The 12,487-nt window shown below is 47.1% G+C and overlaps 1 protein-coding gene across 1 annotated transcript; it reads left to right on the top strand.

Moving 5' to 3' along the window:
• Positions 1–34: 34 nt before the first annotated feature.
• On the top strand, positions 35–6,259 carry LOC109861408 (piggyBac transposable element-derived protein 4-like). The gene is made up of 4 exons (XM_020441042.1): positions 35–77; positions 173–767; positions 5,847–5,964; positions 6,200–6,259. The coding sequence occupies exons 1-4, from the start codon at positions 35–37 to the stop codon at positions 6,257–6,259; spliced, it is 816 nt and encodes a 271-aa protein (XP_020296631.1).
• The last annotated feature ends 6,228 nt before the right edge of the window (positions 6,260–12,487 follow it).

Genomic DNA, 12,487 nt, shown 5'->3' with positions numbered 1-12,487 from the left:
GCAGCTCTCACTCCAGGGAAAAAAGTCTGTATTGATGAAAGTCTATTACTTTGGAAAGGGCGGCTTAGATTCAAACAGTATATACCTTTGAAGCGAAATCGGTTTGGCATCAAGCTGTTTGAGCTAGTTGACTGTGAAACGGGATTTATCCTAAACTTTATTGTGTATACAGGAGCAGACACTGACTATAGAAAGTTCGGATTAGGTGTTACTGGAGATATTGTCGCCCACTTCTTAGAACCGTACCATCGTCAGGGTCGCGTTGTGTATGTTGACAATTGGTACACATCTCCTGCCTTGGCAGAATGTTTGCATGACCGAGATACTGGTCTGTGTGGGACAGTAAAAGCAAATAGAAAGGGAATGCCGAAACTGGAAAATAAGTTATCACGAAGACAAATACAAGTTGCTCACACTGACGTCTGGATGGCAATGAAATGGGAAGACAAAAGAAGTGTGCGTATGTTGTCAACTGTGCACGAGGTTGATTTTTGTCCAACTGGCAAGAAACGTCGTGGCACAGATGAGGATATCATGAAACCAACGTGTATCCACGACTGTAACCAAAATATGGGAGGTGCAGACAATGTAAACAGACAACTATCCATCACTGAAACTGTACGAAAAACAATGAAATGGTACCGCAAACTATTTTTTCACCTAGTGGATTTGTGCCTCTCAAACGCTCACGCCATGTATAAAATGAGAAATGCAGGACCTGCTCCATTTCCAGAGTTTCGATTAGAGGTTGTCAGGGCTTTGTTGAAGTGTGTTTCTGAGAGCTTCCCTCGAAACGTTAGTCACCCTAATCGATTGATTGGACGTCATTTTCCGAAGGACAGTACATGACGAAGATGCCACTTATGCAGTTTGCGAAAGATAACGCGAAGAACCTCGTACATTTGTTCCACGTGTGATATTCCTCTGTGCGTAACTCCATGCTTTGAAGAGTACCACACACAAAAGACACTAACATAATGTCTAATGGTGTGACGTGAGAGGCAAGGGGACTCACAATAAACAAGCACCCCAAAGGAATCATATTTTCGCAACGTCCACGTCGTTGATTCTGGGTAACGCTAAGAGCGAAAGCCTTTTGTAGAATTATAAAATTCCAAGGTGTATGGAGCTAGTGAAGGAATTTACATCCACTCTCATTGACTGAGGGACTGTGAAGTCCCATTGGGCGGTAGAACGCGTTCAATCCGAGGGTAGAACTTAGTACTTCTGCACTACGGACTGTCTAGAATGCCTTCTTACTAACAGAAAGACTGTGAAGTGCCATTTTTCAAGCGCTAATACCCAATTTCATGCTTTGACTTTCAAAGTTCAAGGTCAAAGAGGTGACTAGAACTTTTTTTATTATTTTTATCGTATTTAGCGGTTCATAAAACATAGGTATACCAATTTTCAAGCTCAAATACGCATTTTCATTATTTGACCTTCAAAGTTCAAGGTCAAATATGAATCTGACATTTTTTTCACTATTTTTATTGTAATCAGCTCATCAAAAACATTGAAAAGCGCTCTTAAACCTTCACTTATAATTTTTTACATTAGCCTTAACTTTCTCTCCGGGAGTGGTCTATATATGGACCAGCACTCCGAGTGGCGACTTGTCATAAGAAGTTCATTCATTTAAGTCATAAAATTCAGCTAAAATGCGGGGTCAATTTTAAAGGAAAAATCCCCGGAGCGAAAAGGTTAAATAATATTATTTGAATGAGATACATAAAAGGTAGACACTTTAAAAAAATAATATAAACGAGGTAGATAATTCAGATGATTTAGATAATCTAGGTAAATCTAGATAAATTAGATAATTGAGATAATTCAGATAATTTAGCTAACTTACAATTAGTTAATTAAGATAATTACGATCAAGATAATTAAGAGAACTTAGATAATTTAGATCAGAATAAAAAATAAAAGCAAAGAATATAGAAATATATTTTCTTTAATTTAAGACTATAAATATTTTTTAACCTTTCATTGTGAAAGTCATTACGTTTACCTTATTATAAATTTCTATTATTAAGGTACGACAACATACTTGATACTTAATGCTTTCGTACAATTTAATGTTGTAAGTAGGCATAGATGAGAAGTTAAAAAAGATCAATCATCCATTTGCGCATAGAGTGATGCTTTCATACTTTTGTTAAGTCATGAAAAACCGAATATTATGATTAGCAACTACACTGAAATTTGAAGTTGGAGATTCAAGATTTGAGAACTGAAATTTGAGATTAAAGATGAGATTTAAGATTTGAGAAACGACTATGAATGCGGACCTACGGCCGGTATTCATAATCGAATCTTATATTTAGGATCGTCTTAAGTTTATCTTCAGATGCTCTGCAGCCAATAAAATTACTCGCACATAATTTGAAGATAAACTTAAGACGATTTTAAATACAAAATCCGACTATGAATACCGGCCTAAGTCTATGTGTGTAGTGACCACGAAATAAGAATAAGGGTCGATTCGTGCCTGAGACTGCGGACGTGTTGCATCGTCAGAACGCTCAACTTAAAATTTCTTCCTTTTATCCTATTCCTGATTGCTTTGCGGGTGAACTACGGCTTGCTCAGTAAGTATAACACCCTTTCTGCTATCCGTGGATAGAAATATCTTGCTTATAGACACTTTGTGGTTCTGAGTTTTTTTTATAAAAGGAAATGCGTTATGCACCTCCGCCCCGTGGGGATTTGGGCGGGGAGTGTGGGACTCGCACCCATTAAAACCCCTCATTGGCCTCCACCTGACTTAAGGGAGAGCCTGTGGCAGCTTTGCGGCTATGACTTCTCCAGGCCCCCTTCTCCCCCGAGTCCTAGACTTGTCCCCAAAGGACAACGTTCCCTGTCACTGTGTCCTTTGGGGTCGCGGCAGGAGGAGAGGGCCATAGCCTTCCTCAAGCCGCCTCTCTCTGGGGACTTGTGCAATGGCGTGGCAAGTTCTCCAACTTGCCACTAAGTCCCCGCCTTCCGTGACCGAAGTCAGGAGGGGGTTGATACACTGTACGCGCATTCCCTACCCGCGACCAAGCAGTCCCCTTATGGGAGCTGGGTCCAGGGGTCATGCACGAGCCATGACCCCTCCACCCCGTGACCGGGAGTCCACCCCCAAACCGAGCTTATTTGCTCGTCTTGGAGGACTTGGGTCCCGGCCTTGCTCTGCCTGTTTGTGGCGGGGAGGATGAATCTCCTCCCCTCTGTCGCTTGGGGGAAGGCTCCTTAGTGGAGCACCCCCCAAAATCCTTCTGCGCCGCACCCTTGGACGGCCGGGGTCCGGCAACTTTACAGTTCCTGACCCCAACCGAACTCCTCCTGGAGAGAGAGAGAGAGAGAGAGAGGCACAGCGTCGTCTCCACCCCTCTCTCTTTCAGTCTCCGGCCCCTCCCGGGGACCGGAGGATTCCTTTCCTGGGGCGGAGGCTACAGTGGCCTCCCCTCTTCCACTCGCGGCGGGCTCCGTGCGCACGGAGGAGGTGGGTAGGAGAGGAACATCCTCCCACTCTTCGCCTTCCTCCGGCCATAGCCGGGCCATGTCCTCCTCAGGGGAGAGGAGGTAAACCCCCTCCCCATTTTCTTCCCAGCCGGAGAAGTCTCCGCCGGACCCGGCACTTCGGGCCCGCCGCTTCCTCCTCTTCTTTGGGAAGGGGATAGAGCCCGTCCTCTCCCTACCTTCCTTGCCACCTGGTGGCAGCAGAGGCGCCGGATCCCCGGCGCCCCGCCTAGTGGCTGTGTTCCTCTTAGGGATGGGGGCGCAACTAGCGCCACTTATCCGGTGGTTCGATGGTTGCCCCCTGCTTGCACACAAGGTGCACCTGGGGGCAGCCCTACAGGATATGGCGAGGTGCCCCTCCCCCGCAGCGGTAGCACGCCGTCCTTCGGTCTACTCCGGAACACATGCGTGTCACATGGCCGTACTCTAGACACCGGTAGCACTGCATTCGCCGCGCTACCAGTGCTTTGACGGGAAGGCCGAATCACCCTACCCCAATTCTTTTCGCCCCTACCACCCGCCGGGCCGCCCTCAGGGGCATACGGGCCCACAGGGTCCTGTACCCAACGGGGGAGGAGCGAACCTCACAGGGCTGGCAATTATCTGCCGCCGCTAAGGCGACGGCAATGTCCTCCGCGGTGAAGGGGGGCACCACGTTCCGCATGCGAACTTCCGCATGCTTAACGGGACGGGTGAATTTAACACCGTCTTTGCCCTTAAACACTTCCGACGCCCTCTCAATTAGGGGGTCGGCCTTCTTCGCTCCTCCAGGCCCGGGTACCTGGAGGAGCATACCTCTTGGCCGCCCTCTTTATCCGGAGGCCGGAAATCCCGACCTCCTTCAAGTGGATGGCGGCCGCTGCCTTTTTTAACGCTGCGGCGTAACTGTCGCCTTCCTTCACGGTTAGGAGGACGGCAGCCCCACTCGGGAGCCTGCCCAGCTTGGCCCTCTCCGCCTTTCCGGAGCGCTGACTCGCACCCACGGGAGCCGCGGGAGGGCGACGTCCCTGTTCGGGGGGAGAGCTTCTTTTCCCCTTCTCCGCGCCTTGCGCCCTATCACCGCCGCCCAGGTGGACGGGGCGGGTTCGGTGGCAGGTGCGCCCGAGGACCGAGGGGCGAGCTCTCTCTTGATCAGAGAGAGGATTTACTCTCTATTGCCTCCTCGATTCTGTCCGTCAATAGGCGGACACACCTCTCCTTCGAGAGATCCAGAGGGGCGTCCTCTCCTAGGGGCTCGACAGCCCCCCTTCTGTTTGGATCCCCCGGGAGTCCACTTTCGGCGGCGTAGCAGATCCTCTGAAAGTCGGGGGCGGTACCGCGGTCGATTGCTGCGGGCTCACCCACCTGCGTTCCGCAGTCCGCCGTCTCTTTCTTCGACGCGTCTACCAAGGAGAATCCCTTTGAGTAGACCGCGTCGAGCATCTCCCGCGTCTTCCGGTAACGGGAAGACGTGATCCGGATCGCCTCCTTGAAGAGCCGGAGTTTCTCCTCCAAAGTTCTGACGCGCTCCTCCATGAGCGCGCCAAACTCACCCAGCTCCGGCCTCGCCGCTTCCCCCGGCAGAAAGGCGAGAGCAACGATGCCCTCGGCGGTCGGCCCTTTCCCCCAGTACCCCTACTAGTACCGGGAGCCAATATGGAGGCATCTTCTTCTACCTCCATGATGTCCGAGTCCCCGGATGGCGGTGGGGACCCGGACACGCCGGCGAGTGGCGGGGAGCGAGAGCATTCCTTCGCCGGCCCTTTTTCCCCGTCTCCCTTAGGGGTGACGCCTCCTGCGTCCACCCTCGCAAGAGAGACACGCGCTCCGAACATCTTTTTGGCGCCTAGCGCTAAAACGTCCGGGCGCTTCTTCGCAGTAGCTAATTCAGCCACTGCCCCTGCGGTGCAGGCAGTGGTTTGCTTATGGCGCGATGACGACATGGGGGTGCCTGGGACAGCAACACCCCCACGCCGGGCCCTAAGTGTCCGATCACTCTGGGCTGGTACGTTTGTCTCTTTCTCAGAACTGCTCATCATACTGATATCTTGAGGAGTGGTTTGATTTCGGAGTTTTCCTTCTCCTAGGCGGGCTGCCCACACAGGGCTGACGAGCCCGGCCTGTTCGGGTGCGCTCTTGGTCTAGCAGCTCTCCGTGGACCTGTTCGGCAAGGGAGACCCTGCCAGGAACCGAAGTTTCCGCCGGCATAGCTCCACGGATCAACACGGCACTCAAGCCCCTCCACCACGACAAGGTGGCACACCCTCGGAAGGGTTGTGGTCCTGAGTTAGGTATAACCTTGCTCAGCGGTTTCCCGCCAAATATTATACTTTCTTAATACTGACTTCGTACTGGTCTAGATTAACACCTGGAGACTCTAGTATGCCAAAAGCTACTTCTAGTGTAGAGGTGGAGATGGCCGTTGAGTCGGCGCCGCCGAATCTTGATCCCGGGCTTGTTGGGGGTCCCCGGGGCACTGTAAGTGGTTTAACCTCTAAAAGCTCTGCGGGGAGTGATTCTCAGGTACTTCGCCCCTCGGGTAAGGCTACCCCCCCTGGCCGCGCCAAGAAAAGACATGTTGTAGATGTTTCGGCTCCTTCAAAAAAGGCCTACTCTCCGTTAACAGAAACTCAGAGGGCTCTCGCCCTAAATAGATATGAACCAGAGTCAGCTGGGCCATATCTCGTTCATATCGATTGCGTCTATCTTGCAGACACCACTGAAGCTGGAAGACCAGACTCAAATAGTGACAAATTGTCGACCAGTGCCTTGAGTGTTTTAGGCATTGGGAAAAGACTCAACAAACTCTTGTACAAACCGTTTAAAAATGCGTATGACCTGAAGTCAATTGGAAAAAATAAGTTTTCGGTGATTTTTTCTTATTATATATTAAACCTTTATATTATATCATGCGCAATAGTTTCTGCGACCCGCCTATACAACCGACCGCGTAAACAGCACACGCGTGTGCGCCAACACGCCGTACTATAATATCTGCGACGCGCCTATAGCGACACGGCCCGAACACGTGCTTATCAGCCCACAGGTGCATGCCGCAGCGCGCAAACACCCGGGTTCCACACACCGATCCCGGACGGACCATAGGCCGCTCCGGGGTATAAAAGTCGGCCGATCTGAGCAGTCAAGACCTATTCCTTTCTCGGCGCTCGAGGTGTTGACTCGAAAGCCACTCCTAGAAACCGAGCTCGAGGTGCTGACTCGAGACTCTGATTCCGCTACCACTCTCCGAGGAGTTGACTCGGAGATACCGTTCCGGTCTCGAGGTGTTGCTTCGAAGTACCGACTTCCGACCGTTCCCGTCGAGGTGTTGACTCGACTTCCGGCACTCCGAGGTGTTGACTCGGCCGCCATACCGACCGTTCCCGTCGAAGTGTTGACTCGACTTCCGACCGTTCCCGTCGAGGTGTTGACTCGACTTCCGGCACTCTGAGGTGTTGACTCGGCCGCCATACCGTCCGTTCCCGTCGAGGTGTTGACTCGACTTCCGGCACTCCGAAGTGTTGACTCGGCCACCATACCGACTGCTTCCGTCGAGGCACAGCCTCGACTTCCGGCGCTCCGGCGCACAATCGGCCGTTGTAACCGCCACATCGTTAATCAGTCGTTCTCACGACTCAACACGTCACACTGTATATAAGGCCCGTGTATATAACTCCTCTCCGAATTAGAATTAAGTAATTACCGCGCCGACATGGTTCCCGCCGTGCCGAATTCTACCGCGTCTATAAAAGCCGCATAATTACCGGCCGAATCTCTACCGTAAATTAGACAACTCTAATCTAATAGACCGACGTAACTGAATTAAGACTTCTTGTAAATATATCTATAATAGAATAAACCGGACATACATTCAGCATAAAAACCGAGTGTCGCAATTTCTCGCCTTCCCCTTCCTCGAACCTTGGCACCGACCGAGCTGCCTGGCAGGCGGAAGGCCGGGCGAAGCCGACAGAAAATCGGCTCCGTTACACAAGGATTACAAACACCAAGCCTCGGACGCAAAGTGCTATGCTTATATGAGGCAAAAAGGCATACACAAGTTGATGGCGACAATGGACCTTTCGTTTAGAGAGGCGTCAGAGCTCTTTGATAAAGAAGGTGGGTTTGTCACCTTTTGGAACAGGACCCCATCAGTTCCTTTGCCGACATTTGGCGAGTACATTCCAGGTGAGGTTTTCAGGTTTACTGCTTCCTCTGGGTCTAAGGGCGACGGGCGTAGGCCAGATCCTGATCGTCCGTCAGGGTGTCGGGAGGCTGACAGTGGGACGCCACCTTCCAGTGCCGTGTTAGTTCCCGCCGCTGCTCGGACGGTTGCACGCAGTGGGCAGATGACTCGCCCCGCATCTTCGGCGCCTGTTCATACCTTGTCTTTAAACACCCCTTGTGATACCCTTTGTGGCTCCTCAGCCGCAAACCACTCAGAAAACAAAGACACAAAAAACAAAAATAAATTACACTCCAGAGCTAATGTAAAGTCCAGAGATTCTTCCAGGGATATAGAAATACCATTCCTCCCTCTAAAAAATCTAATACCTCACCTTCGCAATATTCTCTTAAATAAACAAATTACCAGCCTTTTTTATTCAGAGCTTGAAATTGTTTTAAAATTAGCAGTAGAACAATTACCAATTCTGTCATCCTATAATACATATAATTCTGCTAGATTTGTGTCTTTATTCTCCGAATCCCTCTTGCTCTTCTTTGTTCTCTTTGTGATGGTTGCCGTACGAAAAAGATGACTTCTACCAAAAGCTTGAACATTATGCAGTGGAACTGTCGTTTCTTGCCTCGCAGGTTAGATATATTCAAACATTTAATTCAAGAGGATAATGTTCATATAGCGGCTCTTTGCGAAACCCATCTAGACCATAGATTTTTAATCATCTTTCCAAACCATGAAATCGTTTCGACCGACCGAAACCATCAAGGTGGAGGGGTCGCAATTTTAATAGCCAAGCACATTAAATTTCAATTATTATATGACAATGATATTATAGATATTTGTAAAAATAACCAAGTTGAAATAATAGCAGTAAAAGCACACCTGCTCAATAGCAAATTCTTACATATCTTCTCTATTTATAGCCCTCCCCGGTGGTCTTGCAATTACACTGTAGTTAATTTCTGGACTTCATTTCTCCAACTGTGCTCGAAGTTTGAACCATCTATAATTTTCAGGGACTTTAATGGAAAAAGCCCGTTATGGAGCAACTTTCCCACGCATTATAACAATGAAGATAAAAAACTCGAACAGGCAATTGTTAATCCCAGCTGGTATATTTTAAATACTGGTGAACATACGTGGTCATCGTCTGACCTTTCGATACAGTCCTCCTTGGATCTCACGCTGGTCTCTCAGAGCTTAGCTCTTGATTGCCGGTGGAATGTGGGGACGACTGTAATTACGGTAGTGATCACTTTCCTGTTTATATCGCAATCCGTGATAGGTTTGACGGCACTATTCCCTGCCACCCGCTCATATCTGTCAAGTGTGTAGATTGGGATCTCTTTCGACAGGCTTGTGTGAACACTGCACAAACTCTTGCACAGGAAGTTGATAGGCCGGTCTCCGAAGTAAGTGTAGAAGAAACGTATGATCGTCTTACCCAGTCAGTTGTAGATGCGCTGGAGAACTCTGGCGCTAAGGTCATCTCATCAGCTAGTCTCTCTCAGAAGCCTCCGACACCCTGTTGGGATGCGTCATGCTCCCAGGAAATTAAACGGAAAAAAGAGGCATTTACTTTTTTTAAAAAGCATCTCTGCCTTCGGAACTTGTCTGTGTATATTGAAATCAAAAGAGATTACTCGCTTTCTCCGTAAAAAGAAAAAAGACGCATTCAAGTCATTTTGCGGTACACTCCATGTTTATTCTGACATAGGTTCTGTGTGGAGCACAGTTAAAGCCTTTTCGCATTCCAGAAAGTATTCTCGTGGAGATTGCAATAAAAATAACATTGATATTGAAGGTTTCTATAAATCATTCCAAAAAATCGCTCTTCTCCAACCTCCCATTACAAGTTTCCATTCAGACGTACTAGATAATATTCCTGCCTTGGAGAGTATAGTAGATAGTTCTGTTCTTGAATCTCCCATTAGGGACGAGGAGTACCTCTCCGCTGTTGAATCGTTAAAGATAAAATCCGCACCGGGTCCAGATTTGATCTCCGATAGTGTCATATCACAATATCACATTTTCCTAACAAACTTCATCAAATTGTCCACAAGTTATTTAACATAATGCTAGATAAACAATCATTTCCTGAACAATGGAAAAATTATTTTGTCGTTTTTATTCCTAAACCGGAAAAAAAGGATCTTACCGCCCTATCTCCCTCGCCAATAATCTCCTTAAACTATTAGAAAAGATTATTCAATGTAGGATGGAATGGTGGATTGAGAATAATAATATAATCCCCCCATTTCAATTCGGTTTTAGATGAAGTCTGTCATGTGTCGATAATCTTGCCATTTTTATCTCTAACATCAAAGAAACTGCAAATAATAGCCGTCAAGTCACAGGCGCGGTTTTCCTGAACATCGAAGGCGCCTTTGATAATGTGGTTCCTTCCGTATTGCTTTCAATGCTTTCTCGGTTAGAGTTCCCCGAGAAAATAATTAGTTTTATTTTATCGGTAATTTCGATCAGGAATTTAGACGGTTATATTTCTGGCATCCCCCTTCAGAGTCGACGGATAACAAGAGGCGTCCCCCAGGGCTCCGTCCTCAGCCCAATACTCTTCAATATTTATCTGTCGTTTGTATAAATGTGTTTGCCACTCCCGGTAAAAATACTAATGTATGCCGACGATATTGTCATATACTGCTCTCATCCTTCAATTAAATATATATATATATATATATATATATGTAGCACATCAACTTAATATTTCCCTTGGTAATCTCAATTCCCATCTCAAAGACCTCGGCCTAAAACTATTTCCGGAAAAGTCCGTCGCGTCTTTCTATTCTCTCAACTCTTTAAGAAACACCAAGTGGACGATTAACAAAAACAACATTAAGATCTCTCTTAATGGCTTTGACATACAAATCGCCTGGTGTGTCAAGTTTTTAGGAGTGTATGTTGACTACTCCTTGCGGTGGAGAAGGCACATAACCGAGATCCGTAAACGCGTGCTTTCTCGTATTAACATTCTCAAGGCCATCGCGGGGATAAGGTGGGGTGCCCACCCCAGTGTTTTTTTTAGTAGCGCATAGAGGACTGGTGCGCTCAGTCTTGGACTGGAGGTGCCAAGTGGTGTCACCTTTGCGACATAAAGATCGTTTAACACTCAGTAGACTTCAGTATGCCTGCGTTCGCGTAGTGGGAAGTTTAATGCGTACGACACCCACCAATGTCCTACTTGACTTAGTTAATGAACATCCTCTCTCATTCAGACAAAGATATCTGACCCGTAAGTACGCCTGTCGGGTTGCTTCACGTTCGGGTCATCAGTTGAACTCGATACTCGGTGAGTTCATACATAACTGGAGCCCAATTTGTAAGAATAACAACTTTGATCTATTTGATGTGTTCAAAGAAATTACCCCCCTGCAGGTTGAGTCCACTGCGTTGCCTGGTCTACTGTCCTTTTCGTTCTTTATATGATACTACAAATGTCTCGTTGACTTGGAAATCGGTCTGACGGTTAGGTCTGCCTCTTCCCCACACCTGGAATGGTCCAGGTATCTTGTCAAAATTGGCACTGAGCACGTTTTTTACACCGATGGCTCTAAACTCCCATCCCGGTGCGATCGTGATGCAGCGGTAGGGTATGCAATCTACTCTGATTACCCAGAGCTTGTTCATTATGAAAGAATAAATAACCATTCTACTATATTTGACGCTGAGGCACAGGCCGCACTCTGTGCTCTTGAATACATTAATGAATTCAGATTCAATCTCTCGTATATTGCTACTGATTCACTTAGTGTTCTAGAATGCCTGGCATCCTCAGATCCTAGAGGCACTCACTCTACTGTAATTTACAAGATAAAATCTTTAGTTCGCGAGCTTGCTGCCCGAAGTGTGCTGGTTCAGTTCATCTGGATCCCGGCACATAAAAGCATCCTGGGTAATAAGCTGGCGGATTTGTATGCAAAAAAATCACTTGAACTTCCCGACCCGGAGATCACCGCTAAATGTCCTGCAGGATCTCTTGTCCCCGACCTTAAAGCACGTTCCTTGATGGAGTCTAAAAACTATTTGCTAGAGGAAGCAAGGCATAAGGGTTAAAGGTATTTTTCCCGAAAACTCATGATACTCGACAGGCCCTGGTACGAGAAGTACAGGCGACCTTTACCCAGGCTCATGGTGTCTCTTATATCACGCATTAAAACATTTTATACTTGTGTTAACGCACATCTCGCTGACAAATCCATAATTGAAAGTGCTTCTTGTGACTGTGGTTTTCCAACCCAGGACGTTAATCATATATTTTTTAACTGCTTCTTACATAAAGATTCTTCTTACCTCTTAGTTTTCTTTTTCATAATAGATTCAGCCCACCGTATGACGTGGCTAACATAGCCTTCTCCGATAACATCGGTGCTATGCATGCTCTGCTTTTGTTTGTCACCCGCGAAAAGCTATCCATTTAATCCATACAATTTTCTTAATCCATATATCCCCTTACCTTATATAATAAGAATCCCCCATTTGACATTCATCTCCTCTTCATCCTTATATCATTCTCCCTACATGACTTACCCCACTCCTCAACAAATATTGGAGTAGCGCTTCTAACATATATGTAATACTCCTATATGGCTAGTTGAGCAAGTTTTCCATAAGCGGGACTTGTTCCAACACTGAAGGATAGAAGATAGATTCTTATTGGCTCTCCAAGAAAGAGTAGGAGGAGTGTTCAATAATTGGTAATGCGCAAGCGTTGCGGGAAAATTTAAACAGATTTATAAAAGGAATCTACTAGTTAGTAATTATTAAGAAAAAGAAATATAGAAAGTGTCTATAAATGGTTTT

The sequence above is a fragment of the Pseudomyrmex gracilis genome, unplaced genomic scaffold, assembly GCF_002006095.1.
Source record: "Pseudomyrmex gracilis isolate BER0280 unplaced genomic scaffold, ASM200609v1 scaffold_739, whole genome shotgun sequence".
In the NCBI taxonomy this organism is placed as follows: domain Eukaryota; kingdom Metazoa; phylum Arthropoda; class Insecta; order Hymenoptera; family Formicidae; genus Pseudomyrmex; species Pseudomyrmex gracilis.
Note: the sequence above shows the minus strand (reverse complement) of the source record. Positions and strands in the feature narration are given on the sequence as shown.